Source organism: Nerophis lumbriciformis, linkage group LG09, assembly GCF_033978685.3.
Source record: "Nerophis lumbriciformis linkage group LG09, RoL_Nlum_v2.1, whole genome shotgun sequence".
In the NCBI taxonomy this organism is placed as follows: Eukaryota; Metazoa; Chordata; class Actinopteri; order Syngnathiformes; family Syngnathidae; genus Nerophis; species Nerophis lumbriciformis.
The window spans coordinates 30,759,123-30,787,112 of NC_084556.2; the positions used below are offsets into that span (position 1 = coordinate 30,759,123).

Below are 27,990 nucleotides of genomic sequence, written 5' to 3' on the forward strand. Positions count from 1 at the left end.
GCAGAGGTGTACGTATAACAACTTTATAAATAAATGATACTAGAGTGGGGGTGAGGGTGCAAAATGTTTTCTTCTTTCTGGGGGAGATACTTTTAATTGACAATGATGTATAAATTAGAATCATGAAAAAAAATCAAATATCTTTAAATTTCGATGAGTACAAAAGTAATACCGAATCTGCTTTCATGTGCAGAGATAATTAAAAGAGGCGAAAGAGGCAATGAACTTTAAAAGCATTGCTTTTAGTCAAACCATTCAGAGGGAAAACAAACAATCTCAAGTCGTGTTCAACATTGACAGCTGTGTTTGTGGAACTTCACTGCTTGCTGATATGAGAAAATTAACTTTAAAGTGAACTATAATCTTTAACGTTGATGCAGTCAATCTTAAAGTGAATAGCGTCTGAAAAATGAAAAGAAAGTACACAAGGTTTCAGTGAAAACATGAACAGTATAATTTTTGAAGGCAACAAAAAGAACAATGTAATATTTAGAGATTTGCATTTTGTTCCCCTTTCTTGGGTGTTTCTTCACTCCTTGGCTTTTGTGTCACATCAATGGATGGCTATGAGTCCAACATCCAAGAGCTTCTGGATCTTCTTAGCAATAACTGGGTTTTTTAAGTGGCTGAGGAGAAGAACAAAAAAAGAGGATTTTTAATTAGTCATCTCCAAATGCAGACACAGGAAATGACACAAAAGTTGTGAAACATACTCGCTGAGCGCCTGGGGGTCCTTCTGCATTTGCTCGAGGATCATGCGCATGGCCGGGTCAGACATAATCTGCTGTACCTCGGGATCGGCCATTGCTCTTTTCTTTACTTCCTCTGGACTGTCGTTCCTCGTTGCCTGACTGACCATACAGCGCTGTAAGCCCTCTGTGGCTTCCTGAGTGGAGTAGGCGGAAGATAAAAATCATTGCTTCTGCACATATCACTTTTTTTTAAATCAACTTGTTGGATTGAATCTCTTGCGAAGGATTGGTCCAATCTTTGTTGACGGCAGTATTACGCTTAGTAAATAAGCACTAAGCAGGGGTGAGAACCTTTCACATTAAACGGATATTAAACAAAGAATGTAACCATATACGGAAGGATGTCAAACGTACGGCCCACGGGCCGTATCAGGACCACAAAGAAGTTAAATCCGGCCTCCGGCATCAGTTTGCTAAATATAAAAATTAGCTGCATATTTTTTAATGAAAGACACTGCTGTTCTAAATGTGCCCACTGGATGTTGCAATAGCAATTCAGGTGTAACCTACGTCACACATGACATTGTTTAAAGATGACAAGATCTAACAAGATCTAGAGAGCTAACTGTAGTGATCGGCTGTTTACATCCCACCCAACGCCAACGTGAACACAGCGCTCTCTCTCCTGCTGAAAGCCGTAAACAAACAGCAGCGGGTCCACCCGCATGGCGTTCACATTATCGTAAGGGACTTTTAATAAGGCCAACTTAAAGACTGTACTGCCAAAGTTTTACCAACATGTAAAGTGTTCTACTGGGGGAGAGAACACTCTGGATCATGTTTATACCAATATCAAGCACACATTCAAAGCCACACCCCTCCCCCATCTTGGCCAGTCAGACCATCTTTTCCTCCTGGTCTCTCTAGCCTACTCCCCCCTCAGACGCAAAGTCAGACCCACCATAAAGACAATTACAACCTGGCCTGAAAATGCTCTGTCAGGCCTACAGGACTGTTTCAGCTGTACAGACTGGGACTTATTTGAACACCAGGATCTGGAGACTTACACAGGAACTGTACTGGACTATATCAAGTTCTAAATTGGGAATGTGACTGTCTATAAAATCATCCGGGTTTTCCCTCACCAGAAACCCTGGATGACCAGCCAGGTACGCTCACTTCTCAGGACCCGCAACGCTGCTTTCAGGTTAGGTGACAGAGCTCTGTACAGGGCTACTTGAGTTGGCCTGAAGAAAGGAATTAAAAAAGCTAAGGCGGACCACAGGATGAGTATAGAGTCCCACCTGTCCAGCAACAACTCACGAGAAGTGTGGCAGGGCATACACCACATCACCAACTTCAGAGGCTGTGATGTATCAACAGCAGACCTGAATGCGCCGCTAGCAGAGGAGCTAAATAGCTTCTTTGCTCGCTTCAAGACACCACAGCAGCACGCTTCTGTTCTAGCCCTTCCCCCACCGACTCCAGGCTCCTCCACCACCCCACTGACTGTACAGGAGGATGATGTCAGAGGGGTGCTCCTGACAGTGGACCCCAGGAAAGCTGCTGGCCCAGACGGAGTTCCTGGCAGGGTGCTCAGAGCGTGCGCCCACCAGCTCACCCCCACCTTTACCAGGATCTTCTATCTCTCCCTGGCCCAGGCAGTCATCCCGTCCTGCCTGAAATCAGTAATAATAATCACAGTGCCGAAGAAGTCTCCCATCACCACCCTGAATGATTACCGCCTGGTGGCCCTCACCCAGGTAATCATGAAGTGCTTCGAGAGGCAGGTTCTACAGCACATCATGAACTATCTCTCCCAAGATTTCGACCCCTACCAGATCGCATATCGGGCGAACAGATTCACTGAGGATGCCATCACTGTGGCTCTCCACTTTACTCTACACTACCTGGAGCAACAGCAGAGCTACTGTACGTCCTGATGCTCTTTGTGGATTACAGTTCTGCCTTTAATACAATAATAACGGACATCCTCATTACAAAACTGAACACTCTCGCCCCCCTCGCCCCCCTCAATTGTGCCTGTATTAAGGACTTTCTTGCCAACCGGCCCCAGACTGTGCGACTTGGCCCCCACCTCTCCTCCAAACCGCACATTGAATACCGGCTCCCCACAGGACTGTGTGCTGAGCCCTCTTCTGTACTGCCTCTACACCTACGACTGCAGTCCGACCCACAACAACAACCTCATAGTGAAGTTCTTGTAATGATGAATGCACTGATTCATAAATTGGGGAAACAAAACAACCACTAAGCCGATGCATGACACAGCATAGACGGGCAAACTCTTCAGGCCAAGACTCAGCTGTCTACTTGCACCTTAGGGAGAAAATGCACTCTAAGAACAAAAATTTACAGATTCCGGACAGGGAGGACGGATGGTATGAAAGATGAGTGAGGGAAGTCATCTGTGGGTTGAAAAACCATCTCTGAACAGAGGAGGTGGTCTGCGACACCACCCACATACGACACTGTCCTTTCAACCATTCCTAAAAGACTCTGTAATTTAGCCTCCAACAAATAACATGAGTTCATCTTCTGTGACCAGAATGCCATTTGTTTACAACTGAATGGAATGAACTAGATCTGACCAAAATCTAAGTCTTTGAGCATGAACTGATGAAGCATACTCGGTTGAGAAGCGAAAAGTCTTCGAAGACAAACCAAAACAGTCCAGTTGTGATTGATTAAATGCCCTGAGATTACAACGACCTGGATAAATGAAAACATTAATAGACTTGTATCATTATTTTTTGTGTATATTTAAACACTTCATTTTGGTCTATGTAACATGTAATAATGGTTCCTTGGTCAAAATTATAGATTTTGCGATAAAGACTTTCTTCAAGCCAATTTTTGGCTTCCTTCAAAAACGGTTGGTTTTGAGAGGCGGAGTTGTTAGATGCAAATAAAGCCCTCCCTGCCACGCCCCTTCAAGCTACGAGCCTTTCGTTCCCGCCCTGGCAGCCTTGTTTTTACTACAATAGTTGTTTTTGTTTTGTTTTGCTAAGACCATATGGAATATGGACACCGGTGATCGCCACCAGCCATCTAAATTTTACTTGACTTTCACCACAACGCAACATCCCGGATCAAATAGCGAGACCATGCGGCTCACCGTATTTTGTTGTCGGCTGCAGGAGGAGATGGCGCGGCAGACACAAAGTAAGGAAGCCGTGTTGGAAATTCCTGGTACAATACACTGGCTAAGGTTAAACGTCTACCAAGTCATTATCTCTCCAATGCTAGATCCTGGATGTATGTATGTTTATATTGACAATAAAATGCATTTATATTCTATATCATGGTAATATTTTTAATGCAATGCTGCCTTGAACCCTTGTAAACAATAGAGGCCCGGACCAGCTAATACAGTTGGCTATGCTATGGGCTACATAATCGTTCGCGAATGTAATAATTATAATACGAACTTTGAATGAGGCTGAAAGTTGGTGTAGTGACTTGCGCTGGTTAAAACAAACATAGCATTTTCTTTCATTGGCTTTCATCGTTGAAATGATGTTGCACAGTCGGTTTTACATCAATTTAAATTGGCCGAGTCATGCAAGGATGTTTGGGTAAATGTCTACCATGTATGAATAATCAACTGACGTCACATATGGCTAAATCGTCACAAAAAGAGTAAATTCCAAACAGACCGTTTGGTGGAAGTATGAAGTAAGGCAAGATTGTTTTATTATCTCTGCAGTATCACGGTTTGATTTGAAATTTTCGAGACTTATGCATATCCCAAATACACAAGACTTTTATTTACAAGTTAGAATGCATTAAAAAAAATCCATCCGATGTCATGTCTTTGATTATGATTGTGAATGATAAGCAAAATTCCCAAAAAAGTGCAGTTCCCCTTTAAGTGTTTTCTATCAGGCATTCTTGCTTTGCTGGAATAAAAAAATTGCAACATTAGCTCGAGGCAGTCCGACTGAGTCCGCTCAGAGTGCAAGTTTCTCCGCCAACTGTTGGAGCCGGATCAACCCAATTTCACGTCACAAGCAATAAATGCATCGAAGTATGGCATTGTTTGATTTTACGTGAATCAATACTTGGTAGCACCGATGGAATTCGGTCTGTGTAAATGTAGCCATCCCGACCGCTGAGTTGGAACAGCTTTGTCATACATAAAAGACTAAACTAGGGTCACACTACTGTTTACTGTCGAAGTGTGAAAAGCCTTTTTTAAATGGGTAGTCAGTAATATGTTAAAATAGAAGTAAAACTCCACAACAATCGTCTCAGAGATTGTCAGCAGAGTTTTGTTATGAAGCGCAGAACTGTGAAAGAAGGGGCACGGCAAATGAGAAAAAATCTGGAATTAATAGCCTCTTTTCCACCGACGCTACTTCACAGGGTAACCGTGCATGCATGGCATGGCTCAACTGCCCAGTTTGGGTGTATTTTATGATACCTTTGAGGAAGAATCAAGCTCCATAGCCTTCTGGTACACGTCCATAGCTTTGGAAAAATCTTTCATGGCCTCCAAAGCTGCTCCTTTGCGTGTGTACCCTTTAACTGTGGACACATTTTCTTAAATTAGCTCTTAAATGTGACAAGAACTAAACTTCAATTGCAATGTGAAAGAATATTTCATGTTTCACTAATTAAAATAGAAATGAATGTCCAACTCACTGAAAGTGGGTTCAAGCTTGATGCACTCCTCACAGTCCTGACCATACAAAAAAAGACAAGTTATTTAAATGTGACTACGGTAATTAAATAACACTCTGGTGCTTTGTCAATGCTGAACAGCACCTTCAGGGCCAGTTGAAACTCCAACAACTTTGTGTAGCATGCAGCTCTGTTACTGAAGAGTTTTGCATCACTTGGGTTTCTTTTAATAGCCTCACTGTAATGTTTCATGGCTAAGGGGTAGTCTCCTACAGGAAAAAAACCAAGAGTTACGGTAACTGTCGAATTACAATTGGAATGGAAAGCAACGAAAGGTTTAAACTGTTGCACAAACCTTTCTGGAAGGCCTCATTGCCCTTGTTCTTCTCCTCCAGGGCTAAGTCAGGATTTACGTAGGCTTGTTTCTCCTGTTCTTTCAGGATCTTCTCTGCCTGCAAAATCCGGTCAAAATAATGAGTAGAGTTAAGTATACAATAATGTTTCTTACGTACAGTCATGGGAAATAATTAAGACCCTATTGTACATGCAAAAGGGTAAACATTTGGCAAAACTACCATGTAGTCTGTAGTATTTGTTTTTTGACAAATTCATCACATGTCAAAGCTGTTTTCAAACAGATATTCGACCCCATTGGACAGATTGACTTCGAATTTCAAAAATCAACACAACATTTAGTACACAACTTTAGAGGACTGGACAAGCACATGTGTAAAATTAGGTTAAAAACATGGCTGCCATTACCTAAAACATGTGTCCTATTTCAAATGACAGTAAGTTATTGTATCTTTAAAAACTGTAAAACTACAGTAGGAACCACTGCAAATTTGCCTCATCCTTCACTTTAAGCGTGAGTGAAGAATGCCTGAATAATGCACTACCGACCTGATAAGTTCGAAATAGATGATACAGCATTATCTGCTCACAGATGGTACCTGGTGGATGTTTGAGCAAACTGCAGCTTGTCCTAAATAGTCCTACTCCTTAGTACTTCAGTCACACGCAATATTCTCACAGGAATGAAGAAAAAATACAGTGGTACCGACTGTATAGGTGTCCAATCCGATGTTGATCTTGGACATAGTACGGATAATAGCAAAAAAACTAATATATGAAAAAAAAAATTTTTTAAATTGGATGATAATTGCCTTGCATCTAAAATCTACGATAAAAGATCTGATACAACCAGTCTTGCAGCGTGTTTATTTGTGCAAAGCTGCACAACCAGTGAACATCTAATGTGCTCCAATAAACACATACGGTAGGAATTTTTTTGTATTTTAGTGAATTTACAAAAAGTTAAACATGGTAGGCTATAGGATACTAGGAGCTAGCAGCCACACAACAGCTAGGTACACAATAGAGCACAAACTAGACATACGTAGTAAGTGTTCTTAATTGAACAATATTGCAGTCTAAAAGATTACATTTGTCATAAACGTGTTGAAAATTACAATTGCATATTACAGATAAAAAGTATCCAAGGCACAAGCGCATTAGGATGAATTCACAAATGCATCAGCATTATTCAACTTATTCTGTCATGAGTTTAGTTTAATGAATTATTCTGACCGCGAGGTGTCACCAAAAACAAATCACCACTTTACTTCAATTAAAAGACAGCATACGTCTGCCATAAGGTTTGTGTTTTTTATACCTACCCATGTAATTTCACTTGATTACACCTTTCCTAAAATTCCAAATTACAAAATAATACAAGTCTTGCTGATATCGTATCGGATTAATATCAGTTGTAAAGTTGTATCGGTACAACCCTAACAGTGAACACCTCAGTTATCAACAGCGTCTAATTGTAATGCAAATGTTTTGCATTTTCAAATGTAGAGACATAGACATGCATTTATTGTAAACCAGATTAATTAGGTGTGATGAGTTGTGTGTGTTTGTGTTGCAGGTGATGCACCTGTTGACACTTTTTTAAGACATCAGGAGTGCGATGCTCTGTTAAACTCTTGTTGAAATATTGAACAGCTTCTTTGTACTTCTCCTGTTTGAAGTACGAGTTACCGATCCTGGCGAGTGCCCTTTAAATGGAAAAGATAAACATTAATAAGCACCCTATTAACATCAAAGATCATTCCTCTATGAAAGTCTAAACACACCTAAGAGCATAATTACATTTTTCACCTTTCCCCTTGTTCTTTAACAAACATCCCACTATTCTTAAGGATGCAACGGTACTCTATTATTAGGGATTCTGAACGGCGGTTCGAGTTCGTGTGTGTGTATGTGCGTGAGCAAGCGCGAGCAAACACCAGTCTTCCAGTTTAAGGTAGCGAAAAACCCTCACGACGTAAAGTCCAATCATTGTTGTGTATTTCCCCCTCACATTGTTGTAAGTGGAGCACAAGAGAAAACCAATTAAGAAATATGGCCAGCACTAGCATAGATGTTGAAAGATAACATTTTGAAGAAGGACCGACTTCATTCAAATGCACCTCGCTAGAAACAGTGCCTCACCATTGCAGGCAGCTCACGTAGCGTTGCGAAAATCAAATTCGAAAAATTCTACCCTTAACTGAGACACTCAAGCACTGATTGACTTTGTGACTGAACTATTGATCCAGACTAGGTGAGTAAATCTACCTATTAAGTAATCGGGCGAAAAAATATATTTTTGAATCACAATTTCTGTTTATATGTTTGCTATGATTCAACTCCAGAGACGATTCGTTCAAATCCTTTTTTAGTTTGTGGATAAACACTTTTTTTTTTCCCTGAAATGATCATTGCTCAACTTGTTTTTTGTGTTGGCACACATTATCTTGGACTACCTCAAATTCAAACTGCAATTTTCAAGTATTTTCATTAAATAATAACTATTGACTTTATAAAAAAGTCCACAATTTGGGTTACTGCTTGGCATTGCAAAACCACTTGTGAGAAGCACAGGTGTATGCAATTTCCCATTTAAAAGTGTTGTCCAGTAACATTTTATAGTATTCACTACCCACTGATACTTACTGCTGAATATAGTTTTTTGTTGACAAGCAGATACAATAACGTTGAGGAAAAGTGCTTATACAAACAACGTACAGAAACAAAAACTGTTGGCCAAAAAAAAATCAAGGTACAGATTGTATTGTGTGCGTTACTGTACCGTTGCACGTTTATAAAAAAGGCAATAACACCCACTTTTTACAACAATGGAGCGAAAGCTACCATCTAAAACTCTTTGAATAGCAAAGGAGATTTATGTTTTCCACTACAAAATATCCCTAAAAAAAAATCAAATAGTCAAGAAGAACTCACTTTGCAATTTGTCTGTAGTCTTCACGGTTCTCTCTGCCAACCTCAATAGCCTTCTCACAGAGTTCCCTGCACTTTTCAAAATCACCCTTCTCGAAGTGAACAGCTAAAGGGAACATACAAAAGACAACAGGGTTCTGAGTGAACTGATCTATATTACTGGCAAATCTATATTTCACAAAATTCTGAACGACGAACAAATCAAAGTTAGAATCTGGTATTAACCGGCTTGATTAGAGATATAAGCCATGTTGGTAGGATCATGTTTGACTGCTTCTTCGTAATGCTTCAGCGCCGTCTCAAAGTCCTTGTTCTTATATGCAGTATTCCCAAGTTCTTTTTCTTTGAAGGCCTGCCGGGAATTAACACTGGTATTTATACACTCATCTGTGGCCAAACACTCTTCAAATTTGAGCTAAATCATTTTTGAACTTACATTTCTCTTGTTATCAGGGAGGTCTTCGTTTGAAGGAGGAGGAGGCTGCTGCTGCTTTTCTTTGGGCTTGGAAGGAGGAGTAGGAGGTGTGGGTTCATCATCATCATCCATCCCAGACAAGTTTAGTCCCAGCAGCACAGAGAGTGTGGTCATCACTCTGGGATCCTGCAGCTTCCTGCAAATGCAAATATAGCACACAACACTCTTTGTGAAGTTTAAAGGCCTACTGAAACCCACTACTACCGACCACGCAGTCTGATAGTTTATATATCAATGATGAAATCTTAACATTGCAACACATGCCAATACGGCCGGGTTAGTTTACTAAAGTGCAATATTAAATTTCGCGCGACATATCCTGCTGAAAACGTCTCGGTATGATGACGTCTGCGCGTGACGTTGTGGATTGTAGAGGACATTTTGAGACAGCATGGTTGCCAGCTTTTAAATCGTCTGTTTCATTGCAAAATTCCACAGTATTCTGGACATCTGTGTTGGTAAATCTTTTGCAAGTTGTTCAATGAAGAATGGAGACAGCAAAGAAGAAAGCTGTAGGAGGGAAGCGGTGTATTGCGGCCGACTTCAGCAACACAAACACGGCCGGTGTTTCATTGTTTACATTCCCGAAAGATGACAGTCAAGCTTTACCATTGGCCTGTGGAGAACTGGGACAACAGAGACTCTTACCAGGAGGACTTTGAGTTGGATACGCACACGCGGTACCGTGAGTATGCTTCCAAACATTTGATCGCTTGCCCGTACGTGCGTGCCGCTATGTGCATGTCACATACGTAACTTTGGGGACTTTGGGGAAATATATGTGCTGTATGAACTTTGGGGAGGTGAATGATACTTTGGGCTGTGGGATTGAGTGTGTTGTGCAGGTGTTTAAGTTGTATTGGCGGGTTATATGGACGGGAGGGGAGAGGTGTTTGTTATGCGGTATTAATTTGTGGCATATTAAATATAAGCCTGGTTGTGTTGTGGCTAATAGAGTATATATATGTCTTGTGTTTATTTACTGTTTTAGTCATTCCCAGCTGAATATCAGGTCCCACCCGCCTCTCACAGCATCTTCCCTATCTGAATCGCTCCCACTGCCCTCTAGTCCTTCACTCTCACTTTCCTCATCCACGAATCTTTCATCCTCGCTCATATTAATGGGGAAATCGTCGCTTTCTCGGTCAGAATCGCTCTCGCTGCTGGTGGCCATGATTGTAAACAATGTGCGGATGTGAGGAGCTCCACAACCGGTGACGTCACGCTACTCGTCTGCTACTTCCGGTACAGGCAAGGCTTTTTTATCAGCGACCAAAAGTTGCGAACTTTATCGTCGATGTTCTCTACTAAATCCTTTCAGCAAAAATATGGCAATATCGCGAAATGATCAAGTATGACACATAGAATGGACCTGCTATCCCCGTTTAAATAAGAAAACCGCATTTCAGTAGGCCTTTAAAGCTTTTTATCAAATGGGTTTACCCCGAATGGGATAAGCGGTAAAAAAATGGATGGATGGATGGGTTTACTCTAGGGAAAAGCTTCTTCATGTTTAATTAGCTCTACTAGATCATCTACTGGACACATGGAATATAACAAGCAAAATTATTGTAGTGACACCATAAGAATGGCCCCAAAATGTCACAGTTTTGCGAGTTTACTGCCTGGTCTGACAATACTATGGTTCCGCTCCGTCAGACAGCAGTGGTGAGGACACCAACAAGTTCCTGCAGTGAAATCACGCAAGACAATTGATATGTTGAACTTTTGCAACAACAACCACGCAGAAGATCTAACTGGACGATGAGAAAAATAACTTGTGGGTTTTTTCAGATTTTTGTGCTTCTAATGTAAATATCCAATTATTAAACACAGAGCACATGCCAGGCTCGAACTGGCAACCATACATCCCCACTAATTTATAATTACTTTGAGCAGTGCTAGCTAGTGTGCTAAAAAAAACATGGCTTGTCAAAACCGCGGTGCAACACGGCTTGTAAAGATGTTAGGTAGTGAGGTTTAACCAACCATACCTCGCACAGCCACACTCGCTGGCATCTGTTACACCTGCACACTGCCCTTCTGATTATTGTATAATTCAATTTATCCATCCATCCATCCATTCATGTTATGTTTTATGCTCCAGACTATTTGTCTTTAGTGGAAAAGGTGAAAAAATGGCTCTTTTAATAGTTACGTTTGCTGACCCACCGAACACTTTTTTCCATCGGCAAGCTGCGTTAAGAAAAAGGCATGCCGCCCTAAAAAAAGAGAAGCCAGTGATTCTTAAATTTACCTACTTATTCATGGAAGCCATTGAGGAATGCAGATTTGGCGCTTCCAATTAGTCAAAGATAAAGTGTAGCCTGGGTGTCATTTTCGAAACGCAGCTCTTTTTCTTTCTTTTTTTTTTTTTTTATTAGCCTGTGGCATATGGTAGAAATAAAATAATTAAAAACAGCAATAATTGAAAAATAGAGCAAATATTATTATGAGAAACGTCTGAAATGTTGATACCAATAACAAATACCAAAGATTTGTCTTTAAATATACTGTATGTTTTACACTATTTATTACCCTTTTCTTTTACATTAATATTGTTTGCCTTATATACATGAAGACTTCCCACTAATGCTGTTTATACTTAGTTTATTTTAGTATCGTGGTATCAAATGAGTATCGAGAATTGTGGAAATTCTTCAGTATCGACTACTGAAATTCCGGTATCATGACAACTAAGGCTGAAACGACGCGTCGACGTAGTCGACGTCATCGGTTACGTAAATACGTCGACGCGGTTTTTGTGCGTCGATGCGTCGCATATTTACGTCACACTACTGTCATGGCGGAGCGCAAAGCAGACGATGCAAGCGGTGCGAGCGAGGGGGGAAAAGCACGCCAAAAGTCGTCAAAAGAGTGGGAGTATTTCAATAAACGGCCTAATAATGTTGTTGTATGCACACTGTGTCGAGCGGAAATGGCCTATCATAGCAGCACAACGGCTATGAACGAACATTTGAAAAGAAAACCGACAGCGTTCTTGCCATCACCATCAACTAGTCAATCGTCCGCTTGAGTATACGTTGTCATCATTACACAAAAACATGAATGTGTCATTTGTATCTGCGTTGTAAATTCATAAACTAAAGCACCGTTTCGCCCTGAGAGGCGCGTTTGGCGTGCCTGTTCAGTGTTTACAAAGACGCGCTCCTCTTTAACGCTGTGGAGAGGCGGGGCCGGCGAGCGAGCGGCGAGGCGGGGCGCGCCGGGAGCGACGCCGCAATCGTGCTATGGCGTCACATTAGTGCCAAAAATCCGAGCGCATAAAAACTGTTATCGCGCGCTGATTCTCCACTTCGTGCGCGCGCGCGACACCCTTTTGCGCGCGCGTGGTGCCTTTTTGCGCGCGCGCGACGCCTTTCTGCGCGCTCTCTGTGTACTCTTGGCATCTCTCCTCGCGCTGTCATGTTTCTTTTTGGCACTTTGGGGGCGGGTATGCTTAGACGGCCTCTTCTTTCTGATTGGTCAGGCGAAAAACACTGAAAAATGCTCAGAGCCAATCAGAAGTATAGCAGGGCGGGTCATCGTCAATATGTATCAAGATTTACGGAGGAAGAAGTGGATAAAAACATGTTGCGCGCTGATGAAGGTTATTTCATACCACATAAACACAATACAGGGTAATACAAAATGTGACCCAAATAAATAATAAGACAACAAACACCATAATCACATCTTTCAGCCAGAACTGGTCCACCAGCAATAACATCCAACCATAACATTATTTTATATTTTCACTTCTTCTTGAACATTTGTTTTCTAATTTATGGAATTTCTTTTGATTCAGCCATAAAATTAATGAAATCATCTTTGAATTTTGTTTTTAAAATGTTAAAAATAGCTTTTAAAAATGTATTCTGAAACAGTTTAAAATAATCAGAGAACTGACTAACACGGACCCTACACAACTATGTTGCACAATTGAGTCATTTTTTTTTAAAGCGAAAGAGGTAATTTCAACAGGTACAGCATCCTATGTCATATCTACCGGTACATGTAATAAGATTTGTAACAAGGCAAACCGTTTGTAAATTGGTCGAAAATCGAGCAAGTTATGGTAATTTAATTAGTACATGTACCATTGACATCAATGTAATGATTGAGGCTAGATGTCCGAGGTAATATGGCTACAACGTTGCTACGCTGGAGAATGATTGGTCATATAAAAAATGCTCACAGCCAATCAGAAAGGAGGGGCCATCTAAGCATATCCGCCCCCAAAGTGCCAAAAAGAAACATGACAGCGCGAGGAGAGATGTCAGGAGTACACAGAGAGCGCGCAGAAAGGCATCGCGTGCGCGCAAAAAGGCACCACGCGCGCGCAAAATGGTGTCGCGCGTGCGCACGAAGTGGAGAATTAGCGCGCGATAACAGTTTTTATGCGCTCGGATTTTTGGCACGAATGTGACGCCATAGAGGAGAGCCAGAGACAGAGGACGACGAGCGGGCGAGGAAGAGGAGCTGAAAAGCGAGGAAAGAAAGAGAAAAGAGTTGGAAGAGAAAAGACTTTGTGTAAAATTAAAAGATTGTAAACTTGGCAAAGCCGTCTGGCGTTCAGTCTGTCGGTCCTGAAAGAACCCCACGGCACAAGACGTGCCACAAACGCTAACGTTAATTAGTTGTGCAAATACCTTTTACAACATTAACAGTTACATATACTATGTACAAACGAACAATTAACTTTCACTTTAATCATACTATCATTGTTGTGTTATTAAGCAAAATAAGCAATACTTTTACTTTTGTTGAAATGTTTACACTGTACACTTTTTTGTATTGGATGTTTATCTTTATTTTTGCACATTTTAACAAATAAGCAATACTTCTACTTTTGTTGAAATGTTTACACTGTTGTTACAGAATATTTCCGTTTGCACTTTTTTGTATTGGATGTTTATCTTTATTTTTGCACATTTTAAAGCAAAATAAGCAATACTTTTACTTTTGAAATGCTTATACTATTGCAGAATATTAAGATTGGCACTGGATGTTTACTTTTATATTTGCACATTAAAAAGCAAATAAGCTACTTTTAATTTTGTTAAATGTTAAAAGTTTTAAATGTTTACATTGTTACAGAATATTTTGTCATGTTGTTGTCAATGTTGACTGAGTGGCCATACCTTTTTTTTTTGTAAATAAAAGGCATGCCTTTTGTCATGTCTGTATTATCATGTTTTGTTTTAAGTCATGTTTTGTTTAGTTTCTGTCTTTTCACTCCCTTGTCTGGTCACCATAGCAACCATTAGTTTTCACCTGTCACGTCACGCACCTGTTTCACGTCTTGAGTCACGCACCTGTTTTCGTTAATCATGTCTGTAGTATTTAAGTTCAGTGTTTTTCAGTTTGTCTTTCTGACGACCTCACACCCCATATATGCTTCTGCACACTCTCCACACCCTTATGATCCTTGCTGCTCTTTTTTCATGCCAAGTAAGTTTTTGTTTATCGAGCCACAGTTAATGTTTTGTTTAATTGTTCATAGTTTCCGCCACTGTGCGTGCTTTTCATTTGTATTTTTTTTGCTATAGTCTTTTGGTTTCATAGTTTATTCTCCGCCACTGTGCGCGCTTTTCGTTTGTACTTTTTTTTAATATATTAAATAAATCATGTACCTTAATTCCCGTCTCGCCCGAGCCAACTTTCCGTTGCATCCCGGAAAAGCACACACCCAAGACCAAGTCATGACACCTTTTGAAAAAACTGGCCTACATTTATTTTTTCCTCTTCATTTTAAATAAAAAAAATAATCGGTAAAAGGAAAAATAATCTATAGATTAATCGAAAAAAATAATCTATAGATTAACCGATTAATCGAAAAAATAATCTATAGATTAATCGATAGAAAAATAATCGTTAGCTGCAGCCCTAATGACAACCCTGTCTTCTGTATTTATTACCCCATAAGGTATATAAGGAAAAAAACTAACATGTTGTAAAATGGGCAAGTTTCTTAAGCTAACAAGATAACATACACACTCTTGTACGCACGCATGCAAACACACACACACACAAGAAGAACAAGAACAAAAGCACATACGTGCCAAGCGCAGATGGGTTGCTCTTGAGCTGCTCCAGGAGTTCTCTGTAGCTCGGATCTGCCAAGAGCTCCCGGGTTCGAGAATCAGTCTCCAGTTTTTGATACAAATTGGGCATGGCAAAAGGATTCATCGATTTCTCTGAAGGAAAAACATAACTGCTCATTAGCTGAACAAGGTGCCAAGCTGAAAAGATGTCCCTTGCTTTCCGTCACATTTTTCCTGAGCAGTACGGCTCAGATTAGTTCACAAAATAATGAATATCGCACCAAAAATAACAAAACTGTACTGCTTGGTGGAAAAAGCTTGAGTCAGTAATAGTAAGTGTGGCCACTGATGACTAGAATGCAATGAAATAAAAGTGTCTTCTTATCGTGTACATACTACTTCTTCCAACAGTCAATAGACCCTTTTCCACCGCAGGAACTTTCCCACTTACCCAGGTAAATATAGTTTCCCCTGTGTTTAGAACAAAAACTACCCGAGTAGATTTTGTTCTTTAGGAACCTTTCGGAGTTCCTCCTAGCTGTGTTGGACTTTTCGAAGCTACCCAGAAAGTTTTCAGGGGCAGGCTGTGCTGTCAACCGCTGATTGGTTGATCACAGTTGGGGGTGTTCCTAAAACTTCCTTTTTCAAACTCGATTGCTATCAGAATGTGTGGCAATTTGTTTATTTTCTATCTCTTGTGTGTTTCTATTACAACCAACAACAGATATTGACAACAGAGAGAAAAAAAGACAAACCACACATGAACCTATAGTGTTTCCCCCAGAAAATGTGTTAGTTAAGGTGGTGTCTCTCCAGGGGGAGGGGGCGCGTCGCCCGGGACAGGCGGACGGACGGGGAAGGGGGTGGGTGGGTGTAAGGAACAGCCTGTCGCCACCATCACGTCTCCATCTCATCGCAGCCACCACAGCCTGGGGGGTCAATAGACTACAGACTGTGGTGAAGTAGGCCGGTTTTGGTTGTTTTGCGCTCCGTATGCTGAATAGCAATATACGATATATATATCGATATTTTTTCCGTAAAGTAAAAACAAAACACAAAACAGTCCTAGTTACCTGAGATACTAAGTATGTCATTATTATGACTTAGTAAGTCAATATTTTGACTTAGTAATTTACCAAGTCAAAATAATGACAAAATTATGACTTACTAAGTCAAATGAATGACTTACTGTAAATAAACATTTGCAATAAGCATTTGAAAAAAAGAGTTAAAAGTGGGGCCACATGCTGACATATGCTCAACTCATCATGTTTAATTTATTACAGCATTTGGGAAGCCTGTAGTTGATTTTTATTATGTAAATGTTATATTTTTATCAAAATGTGATAGCAGGCACTCGGTCATTCAAAACTAGGCTGCTACATTTCTAATGATTAATGTAACTATAGCTGAAAAAAACAGTACAATAGCAATAGGAGAGACTATTCATCCCTGAACACTATGGAGTTCATGTAGGCTTTATGATGCAGTTACATTATTACATCAACCATCAGAGACAACTTCAGGAAACTCTTCATTTAACATAGTGTCGTTTTTTGCTGCTTCAACACAGCTCAATCAACACAGAAAAAGGTAAAGTGAAATAACTTAGTTGTTAACTGTAGGTCAATAATGCTTGTCTTTCTCTCAGACAGACAGGGCTTTGCTGTCCGTAACACACGCACACACCCACACCGCACTGTGAGCTAACGTTACGCTAAAAGCTAATTAGCCTTCACATCAAGGAGCGAGCTGAGCTGCCGCTTATGTTTCTAGACGTCAACTGGGTCATATTGATGTTACTAGTACAAACCCCGCTTCCATATGAGTTGGGAAATTGTGTTAGATGTAAAGATAAACGGAATACAATGATTTGCAAATCCTTTTCAACCCATATTTAATTGAATGCACTACAAAGACAAGATATTTGATGTTCAAACTCATAAACTTTTTTTTTTTTTGCAAATAATTAACTTAGAATTTCATGGCTGCAACACGTGCCAAAGTAGTTGGGAAAGGGCATGTTCACCACTGTGTTACATCACCTTTTCTTTTAACAACACTCAATAAACGATTGGGAACTGAGGAAAGTAATTGTTGAAGTTTTGAAAGTGGAATTCTTTCCCATTCTTGTTTTATGTAGAGCTTCAATCGTTCAACAGTCCGGGGTCTCCGCTGTCGTATTTTACGCTTCATAATGCGCCACACATTTTTGATGGGAGACAGGTCTGGACTGCGGGCGGGCCAGGAAAGTACCCGCACTCTTTTTTTACGAAGCCACACTGTTGTAACACGTGCTGAATGTGGCTTGGCATTGTCTTGCTGAAATAAGCAGGGGCGTCCATGAAAAAGACGGGGCTTAGATGGCAGCATATGTTGTTCCAAAACCTGTATGTACCTTTCAGCATTAATGGTGCCTTCACAGATGTGTAAGTTACCCATGCCCTGGGCACCAACTTTTGAACTTTGCGTCGATAACAGTCTGGATGGTTCGCTTCCCCTTTGGTCCGGATGACACGATGTCAAATATTTCCAAAAATTTGAAATGTGGACTCGTCAGACCACAGAACACTTTACCACTTTGCATGAGTCCATCTTAGATGATCTCAGGCCCAGAGAAGCCGGCGGCGTTTCTGGTTGTTGTTGATAAATGGCTTTCGCTTTGCATAGTAGAGCTTTAACTTGCACTTACAGATGTAGCGACGAACTGTATTTAGTGACAGTGGTTTTCTGAAGTGTTCCTTAGCCCATGTGGTGATATCCTTTAGAGATTGATGTCGGTTTTTGATACAGTGCAGAGGCAGTACGAAGCGTAGCAGCTTGTTAAGACATTAGTTTAGGCGGTGGCTCTTTGTTGTTAAGGCGGCCGCCTTAACAACAGTGCGCTGCGGGAAACAACAGTGCGCTGCGGGAAACCCTGCTATAGATCCAGGAATCAGAAGTTCCAGGAACCAACTTTTGGTGGAAAAGGGCCGAATTTTACCCTATAGTTCCCTTTTCTGTAGAGATAGAAAAAGACCTACCTGCAAGCCGGGACTCGATGTTCTGTAAACCCTCCTTTAGCTGCTGATTGGTCGGCTCTTTGCGAAGTCCCTCTTGGTACGTCGATTTGGCATCCTCAAGCCGACCAAGGAATTCCTGTGCTGCAGCTTTACGGGAATACCCCTTGTTGATAAAGATGGGGATTGGCTATCAGATTAGACTACTGCATCGCTTTTATAGTCACAAGGATTACAGGACAAGCCACCTCACCTTTCCCCAGTCTGGTTTTATCTTGATGGTCTCACAAGCATCCTCCAAGGCCTTTTCGTAATTGCCCTTTTTGGCATAGGCAGCCGAGCGGTTACTGAACAGGACATGATTTTTGGGATCGAGGGTTAGGGCTTCAGTGTAACAGCGTACTGCCTCGTCAATATTCCCTGCACTCAGTGCTTTGTTGCCCTGGTCTTTTAATGCAGACACCTGTAAAACATGAGGAGACAAATAAACAAACTTTAAAATATCACAATGATTACCGTGAATAGAGGGTTTTGAAGATATACTGTAAATGAAAAACATTCAATACTATCATCATTATATATGATATATCATTATATTGACATGCACCTGAGGATAGGTTGATTGACAACACTAAATTGGCCCTCGTGTGTGAATGTGAGTGTGAATTTTGTCTCTGTGTTGGCCCTGCGATTAGGTGGAAACTTGTCGAGGGTGTACTCTGCTTTCCACCCGAGTGCAGCTGTGATAGGCTCCAGCACCGCTGCGAGCCCGAAAGGGACAATCGGCAGAAAATGGATGGATGGATTGTTGTAACACACGTGTCTAGCTGTGTCCTGCCAACTTGACAGCGTCAAGCAAATGAACGCATCTTCAAAGCAATGTAGCATTCCAGCCAGCGGCTACCGTTTCTTTACAGTGCAAACTAAGCAACTTCTAAGTCAGTAATCCTGACCTCGTTGGCAGAAAATTCATTTAATTTCTTTAAAAATATCATCAGTGGGTGATGAGGAATAGCTAAACATTCTACACTACATGTCGTAGGAGGAAATGCTAACCGCTAAGCTAGAGCTCCTGAATGTCAAGAGAGATGGGCGGATTAATACAAACATCCACAGTAAAGATACCAAATATACAGGTAGCATCCTTACAAAGTCAATACTACAGCGGTAAGATTTATATTTTTTATGATCAAAAAAACTTTTGTCATTTTTATTACTATTTCTTTACAAACATTTTAACAGAAATGTAGACAAACATCATACAACAGAAAGTAGCCAGCTATTGACAGTAAATAATACAACCGGAAATGATGCAGTACGTTACTGCAGACGTCAGCAGCCAATGTTTTGTGATATTTCTAACCCATTTTGAAATGTTTTTATTGTAATGTCATTTCAATACCAAATATATTGTGATATATATCCTTATTGCAGGAGGCTGCAATATATACACCAAAATAGATTTTAGACCAGGGATTCTCAAACTGTGGTACATGTACCACTTGTGGTACATTGGCTCCATCTTAATGGTACGCCAAAAAGTGTGTAAATATGTACTGTATGTAGAGTATCATTGTTGTTAATATTTGTGCATTTTGGGCAACATTAGAGTGACCAAATATATTAAATACACTTGCTAAACAAAACCTCTGCATTGTTTTAATGAATACTTACAACTACTACGCTACTGTATTTTAATGTTGGTCATTATGGACTTACTTGGAAAGCCAAGTGTTTCTGAGGTGATACTTTGTGAAACAAGTTTGAGAACTGCAATTTTAGAGATAACGTACACTTTCTTCAATGCCCGGTAAACCTGATTTGTATAACACATTTGCACAGGTGCCAATGACAAGCTATGAAAGCAACAGGCAGCTGCTCATGTCAGACTGTTGCAGTAGCTATTGGCAAAACTAATTAATTGGTTCATGCACAGGACAAGGTACATGCGACACTTGTATATATCGACACAAATTGGCTTGAACAGTGATTCTAATATGGCTTGAGACACAATTAGCACTGACACATTTTAGAATCCATAAATTAGTTATACTTAATACTGGGGCTGGGGATATGGCTGAAAACAGTATCATAATATAATTTTTTTTACATTGGTGGATATCGTTATTTTTTATGCCGAGAAAAATAAATTAAATGTTAACATTTGTATTTCAAATGCAACCTTCCTCTGATTGTAATCACCTCAGTTATCAAGGTAGAACGGAAATAAATGTCAACACAACCATGTAAAACAATCAGTGTAAACAACATTCTAAAATCACAATATACACTTTTTTAAGATAAAGTACCAATGATTGTCACACACACACACACACACACACACACACACACACACACACACACACACACACACTCACACACACTCACACACACTCACACACTCACACACTCACACACTCACACTAGGTGTGGTGAAATTATCCTCTGCATTTGACCCTAACAATAACCTCTTTAAATTAAGGTGCAAAAATAAGGATATATATTAGAAATGCTTAGTAAAGTGTAACAATATAGTGCTATGTGTGGAAAATGTAACCTGAGAACCCCTTTTGCAGGTTTACAGTCAGGATGTTACATGGTCTGTGCAACATTTAGTCTGTCATTCTTATTTAAGTATGGAAATGCATCCGTGTTATGCAGTAATTATTATTTAAACATGATTGGACTAATTTATTATTTTATGGTAGTACATCTGATATTTATTTTATTTATACAGTCCTGCATTTAAGTTCCTACTTGTTGTTTCCTGATATGTAAAATAGTGCTAAATAACTACAATACAGCGGTTTTTTTTGTTTGTTTTTTTACCTTGATTGCTATGGTTATTTTGTTCGGGGAAACCTTCAGCGTTTATGCGCATGCTCAATAACGTTGGGTAGCAAATGTTTATGGGTAGCAATTATTTTTCCAGAACACCGGTTCTTATAGGTAAGGCGCTGTTAAAAAATAAAGAAATAGATTAAATAATGCAAAATAAAACGGCGATGCAAGGCAATGTTGTGTTGATCGGCATACATTTATGTCAGCGACAGAAGAAATCCAGTGGAGTCATGACAGCATCACCGTGTGCATCTCGAAAGATCTTTCCCCTCACAGCGCAGGCTAACTAAAGTAACATAAAGACTGTATCCTGCAACGTGTGGAATAGATTTATTTCCACAATTCTACGTGGCAGTCCTTAGACGTACATTTTTAATAAGGCTATAACCATGTCATTCATAGTCTTAATAACGGAAGCACTCATGTTAGCCGAGATATGCTAACTTAGTTTGGAAGAGTCTGAGATCATGTTCGTAGTGGTAGATTTACTCAGATATGATCAATGCAAGGACCAGACGGTCAGAAAACTATTATTTTACGGTTCAATAATAATAACGACTACGATGATGAGTCATGATAAAATGGTACACTGGACAGTTATCTAACCTTGCAGTGGACAATCACCAATTTACACGCTGTGCTATAATAGCATACGATAAAGCAGCAACTAACACGACCAAATGAGCAAATATTTAATGAATCATACGTTTTAAACAAGTATACTAACTCATCTTCAAACATATCAAAGCATAGTTAGCCTGGCAGGTCTAACGTGTTATAAGCGGGTTGATGCTAATCTTACATGCAGTGGACAATCAAGCTAACTGAGCGAACTGAATATAATATGCTCGTAGAATCAAATAGCTATGCTAGCCTCTGAATGATTCGTCATAAATGACTCGAAGCTGAGGCAAATCAGAGCATAAACTACTCGATGTGTGTCAAGTTTTGAAACAGAACAAGATCATATTTGTCGGCTACTCACTTTCTCCATGGTACAAGCATGAGGTTCCTTCCAGAAACTACTGCGGATTTAGCGCCGCCCCCTCAACGCTGCGTCGGTTGCCAGTTGTGAATGGCAAAAATCCGCAGTTGACGTTGGCATTAAATATAATGTTGGGTGGAAACTTCCAGAAAGTTCTCGAAACGCCCTAGCTTTGTTACGCAAATTAAAGCGCGTAAACTTGAAGTTGAAGGCAGGAGCTATGTTTTTAACCGGTAATGTTGGAAGTGGATGTCGGTGTGGCAGTATATTGACAGGAGAATGTAAACTGGAGTAAAATCATTGAATGAACAATACTGTACGATGATGAGTTTGAAAAAGAACACTTATATATCACGTCGTGTATTGTACCAGCATGGCATTTATACTGATGCCCTCTAAACGTACACTTTTATCCCATTTTATGTGTTGACCGTGAAGGCACCATATATGACTCACTACAGCGCATATTTTTGGCGCTTTCGGTACCAGGGTGTTTAACCTTTTTTTTCTTTGATTTAAGTCACTTTGCTCTTGCCTAGTATGTTAACAGAAATCAACTTTATTTTCCACAGGTGGTGTTTGTGCGTTAACCTAGTCTTTGGACGTTAGCCCCGAGACAGAGCTGTTTAATGCTAATGATCAATTAGCAAAGCTAACATAGTAGCCTGCAATAAACATTGGAACTAAAAAGCTTTTTTTCAGTTCAGCAATTCCTTCAATTGATTCAATTAATTTATTTGCTGCTGGCATCTTACAACCATGATGAGAAGGAATGAGAATATGTCAAGCAGAACACCAGCAGGTTTGTGAATAGAGTTAATTTATAGACTAATTATATAATTCTTTTATATTCACATTTAACGGAATTCCTGGCTTAATGCATGTAATACACTTAACGTCAATAAGTAAAACTTATTTGAATTTAATCAAATAGGTATGCATTAAATCCTATAGTTTGTGCTCCAATATCATTGTTATAATTTGTCAAATAATCTTATACTGTTATGTGCTGTCTGTTCTGTTTCCATCAGGCGGTTTCTCTGTGCCGCTTTTCAATCAGAAGAAAAGAAATCGAATTCCTTTGACATCGACTCCCTCTGAGAATGAGTTTTTTTCTCATAGTGAGTGCTTGCCAAGTACTAGTTCAGCAACCCATTGTACACCAGGTGAAGTAGACATTCAGGCTTGTTTAACCTATACTGCAATAGTGTCCTTATGCCATTTAAAAAAAGGAATGTACCATGGATAAAAACAGTACCCCTAAAATCAAGAGCCTCTTAAAAGTCAGTAAAGAGACTTATAGAGGGTATTAAACTGTATTTACAGCTGACTGCTCAGTCACATAATATAATTACGATCAAATAGGACAATCTGTGGCAGCTGCAGTTTTACATTGTTTTTTCAGGTTCCTATGGATCTTACCAGGCCTCAAATTCCTCTTCTGAGGCTCATCCAAGTCGCAAGTGGAACAAACAGGACATGCCACAATCTACTCAGCCCCAACAACATGGCAGTTACAGACCTGTCCCAAAAATGAGATCGTACACACCAATAGCACATCCATACAAGTTTGGAGGTAGTAGGTGAGTTGTAGTTACCGCTTGGACCTGACGGACCAACATTTAACAGCAACAAACAACAGAAAAATGTCACGATAACAACCCTCGTTGGCTGAAATAATAACACAAATAGGTGATCTTCCAGCAATCCTACGTCCAGACAGATCCAATATCAAACCTCCACCATCAATGACACTGCACCAAGCAAGCAGAGACTTCATTCTGGGTTCTCTCAGATGAGCCAGCAGTCATCTCAAAGGACAGCCAATCCCACACAGTCCAGACCTCTGCCTGTTGCAGTTCAACCACCTCGCGGGTTAGCTGCTCAGACGACCCAGTCACAAAACAAATGGAATTTTACAAACAGTTTTGGACCACATACCTTTGTGGGGAAAATAAACTCAAACAAACCCCAGACTCAAACTCAAAAGGTATTTACATGTTCAAAATAGACTTTGTCAGAGTCAATGAGTAGATTTTCATGTATATAATCAATGTATCTTCTGTTTTCTTTTTTTTTCAGTATGAAAATAGTCCCAATAAAGCACCTTTTGACAACTCACTCAGGATTTTGACAGCTGTTATTGATGGCATGAGACACTGGAGTCAATTCAAAGACAAAGTTACATACTTTTTTGAGATATTTGGTGAGTGAATCACTGCTGTCAACTTTATAAGCACAATAACATTACTGTATGTGCTTTTCTCAGCAACTCTCGACTCTGCTGTCACCTTCGGTCGCCATGGATCCAAGAACTTCCTGTTGAGAGACCGCAAGGAGGTTGTGCAATGTATCTTCTATGAAAATGTGAGCTGGGCAAATACATCAAAAAGTACTCAGTCATTTAGAAGTGACTGTCTTTTTTGTGTTATGAAGAGACTAATATTTATATCCCACAGGGATGCAAAGTTTTATAGTCATTTCTCTGCCTCAGAATTGTTTGTATGCATAATAGGGATGAGCTTTTAGCTCTAACTAAATTTTAAAGTAATTATAATTTTTCGGGCATACAAGTCGGCCACACGGTGACCAAGTAGTTAACATGTTGGTCTCAGTAAATCGCGCGTTCAAATCTTTCCTTCGGCATCTGTGTGAAGTTTCCACGTACTTGGGTCCTGTCTAGGTACTTTGACTTCCTCCCACATTGCAAAAACATGCATTTTAAGTTTAATTGAAGACCCTTAAAGGGGCTGTTTGCAACCTCTCCACGGATGTGTAGAGGGTGCTAACTTTCTAATCTGTTTTAAGGTATAATTCTTCCGGCTTTTTGGACGTAATGGCGTAAACTACACTTACGTAACACACACGCATTAGCTTTGTGTCTCATACCGTCTGTTGAAAATCGGAATCGTCCCCTATTGAGAAAGTACACGTTCTGTATTGAGCTGCTATGGGACACACTTTTTCCCGTATTTTTATTAACATGCAAATACAAAATATCCGTAAACTACCAATAGATTTCATCGAATGACCAAGGCTTCACGACAGATAGACTAACCCAATCAACGCAAGCGTGTCTGATCGCTCACCTTTCAAACTTATTCCAGTTTTACTTTTTCTGCCATCTGGAATTTTTTTTTGCTTTTGCTTGTTAGTCACTCTGCCTCAGTTCGACAGCAGGTAGCTAGAGTAATCTGCCAAGTTTCTGGCAATCTTTCTGTAAAAATGGAGAAATTGGGAAATGTTCAGAGATTATCTGACGTGGAAGCGACATGTGCCTATCACGTCTGCGAGACACGTACTAACTTAGCGACTTTACTGTACTCTACTACTTAGCTAATCTGCTCTCTTATTGTCTTGTCCTCAAATTACTAGTTGTCTATCTAAGTTGTTAAACATGAACATAGTATGTCCAGCTGATGATGGTAACACTAGAGGGGTCTCCAACAGGTACAGTCGTGGTCAAAAGTTTACATACACTTGTAAAGAACATAATGTCATGGCTGTCTTGAGTTTCCAATCATTTCTACAATCTTTATTTTTTTGTGGTAGAGTGATTGGAGCACATACTTGTTGGTCACAAAGAACATTTGGTTCTTTTATGAATTTATTATGGGTCTACTGAAAATGTGACCAAATCTGCTGGGTCAAAAGTATACATACAGCAATGTTAATATTTGGTTACATGTCCCTTGTCAAGTTTCACTGCAATAAGGCACTTTTGGTAGCCATTCACAAGCTTATGGCAAGCTTCTGGTTGAATTTTTGACCACTCCTCTTGACAAAATTGGTGCAGTTCAACTAAATGTGTTGGTTTTCTGACATGGACTCGGACTCTCCTTTGTTTTTGTCAAAGTAGCTTGACCAATCAGAGTAATGAAAGTTGGAGACTTTCTCTATCATGAAGTTACACTGAATTTATACTTTTTTAAGTTATTGTAGGACATATGTTTGTAAAGAACATTTGTTTTTATTTTTATTCTGTTAGGTTAAGCAGGAAATACTTTATATTTAAAAAAAATATTATTTAAGAAAATATTTTTATTTTATAATGTTAAACTGTTAACTTTGTTATTTTGCACACACAAATGTTTTTAACAGTTTGCCATATATCTTTATTGTTCCAAAACCTGTGCATCTATTTAAATTCTGGTTGAAGTCAAATAATATAAAAATAGATGCAACTGGACTCTACTGAAACTTCTTCAACAGACGAGAATATTCCAGTTGCCTCAATTCAACCTTTTGTGGATATTATAAAACTTTCTTCAAACAAATAAAAAAGGCCAAAGTAATCACGTTGACCAGCCCTGCAAGGTGTCCCTTATTTTTTTTCAGGGATTCGGCAACCTTAGTTTTAGCCAATGATAGCGGATTTGCAAATCGAGCTACTGAAGTTTGTCGCGTATCGTAACAACAATGTGACAGCAAATTGTTAGTTGCTTTTCTTGGGCTGTTTTTGTGTATGTGCACGTGCTTCCTGGGTGTATGTGTGGACGAGAAAGCCTGACCGCCAGACAAATTCCTTAGGCTGACTTTCAATATAATTAGTAATTTTGAGAAATATAGACATTTAAAAATATATATGTTTTGTGAAACCACAAAGAGTATCTTTAGATAGCTGGCGGTGTTCTTGGTTTATCTTTTGAGCAAGTTGCAAACAGCCCCTTTAAATTGTCCATAGGTTTGTCTATATATAGACTAAATGGATGGCCACACTAATTGTTAAACATAAGTTCACCTTAAATATGTCTAGATTATGAATGAGCTCTTCAGAACATATTAAAAGTTTGTTTTTCCTGTATACATAATTTCTTATTAAGAGTAAATATTTTCAAAATAGCTTTAAACATTAAACATGTGTGATTCGTAAGCCACTTGACAGAAAAAAAATAAGAATTAGATTAATCTGCCTGGAGTTGTGCTAGTTTTAGTCTTCAGACCACAAACAAGTTTAGACTGAATAGACAGCGCTTCTACTGGTTGTAGCCAAGTAGTGCATTTTTCCTCAAACAATAATCCATCCATTTTCTACCGCTTGTCCCTTTCGGCGTCGCAGGGATTGCTAGAGCCTATCTCAGCTGCATTCGGGCAGAAGGTGGGGTACACCCTGGAAAAGTTGCCACCTCATCTATCCATCCATTTTCTACTGCTTGCCCCTTTCGATAAATTCCACTTGATTCCAACTACAGTATTTCTAGCGTGCGGGTCATCATTTATTTTTTTTTCAGTAGTAGAGCTCAACTGACAAATAAACTATATAGATATATACTTTTCTGACAGTTGTGACGAAAACAAAAACATTCTATCCATCCATCCATCCATTTTCTACCGCTTATTCCCTTTAGGGGTCGCGGGGGGCGCTGGAGCCTATCTCAGCTACAATCGGAAGGCGGTGTACACCCTGGACAAGTCGCCACCTCATCGCAGGGCCAACACAGATAGACAGACAACATTCACACTCACATTCACACACTAGGGCCAATTTAGTGTTGCCAATCAACCTATCCCCAGGTGCATGTCTTTGGAAGTGGGAGGAAGCCCATTCCAAACTTCCTTAATTTCTATCTTTCATCTACTTTGGTATGGAATGCATACCATAATCCTAAATATATATAGTGGATTACATTGTGGTCATTTCTGTATGCTTTCACTAATATGTAACAATTATTTTTGCTCATTGGTGCAAAAGGAGCAAGAACTACCTCGTCTGATCCGTGGTCAAGTCCATCGCTGTGTGGGTAACTATGATCGCAGCAGAGATGTCCTGGTGTGTGTGTCGGTCAGATCCGCCCAGCCGTCAGAGGTCAGGAACGCTCAGCAGGCCATCAAAGCCTGCGATGCTCACATGCGGAAACTGGTCAGATTGCTTAGCGAAGTCTGACTACTTTCAATGTTTCTCATGTGGAAAAAAACATAAGGATGTAACGAATAACAGTGTTGTCATAATGTACTAATTTCTATACAGTAATATATTCAATATTCTAAAGGGTTTTGGAACACCCAACTGCGCCCA

The 27,990-nt window shown here is 39.9% G+C and overlaps 2 protein-coding genes across 4 annotated transcripts; one reads left to right on the plus strand and one right to left on the minus strand.

The window, feature by feature from the left end:
- Positions 1 to 221: 221 nt before the first annotated feature.
- stip1 (stress-induced phosphoprotein 1) lies at positions 222 to 22,137 on the minus strand. Its single transcript, XM_061961996.2, has 14 exons — positions 21,975 to 22,137; positions 18,402 to 18,611; positions 18,173 to 18,314; positions 15,164 to 15,302; positions 9,064 to 9,238; positions 8,853 to 8,979; positions 8,631 to 8,733; positions 7,282 to 7,402; positions 5,695 to 5,791; positions 5,484 to 5,608; positions 5,361 to 5,397; positions 5,140 to 5,243; positions 714 to 886; positions 222 to 626 (listed from the first exon to the last, which is right to left on the minus strand). Exons 1-14 carry the CDS (start codon positions 21,981 to 21,983, stop codon positions 554 to 556), a joined length of 1,635 nt encoding a protein of 544 aa, XP_061817980.1. The 5' UTR covers positions 21,984 to 22,137; the 3' UTR covers positions 222 to 553.
- Positions 22,137 to 27,990, plus strand: spata22 (spermatogenesis associated 22). 3 transcript variants are annotated; one of them, XM_061963359.1, is made up of 7 exons: positions 22,137 to 22,776; positions 23,006 to 23,140; positions 23,380 to 23,557; positions 23,679 to 23,964; positions 24,057 to 24,180; positions 24,244 to 24,314; positions 27,667 to 27,990. In XM_061963359.1, the coding sequence occupies exons 1-7, from the start codon at positions 22,734 to 22,736 to the stop codon at positions 27,856 to 27,858; spliced, it is 1,029 nt and encodes a 342-aa protein (XP_061819343.1). In that variant the 5' UTR covers positions 22,137 to 22,733; the 3' UTR covers positions 27,859 to 27,990. The 3 variants fall into 3 exon arrangements, with proteins under 3 accessions (XP_061819343.1, XP_061819344.1, XP_061819342.1); XM_061963360.2 differs by having other exon boundaries at positions 22,140 to 22,776; positions 23,006 to 23,095; positions 24,244 to 24,341; XM_061963358.1 differs by having other exon boundaries at positions 22,141 to 22,776; positions 24,244 to 24,341.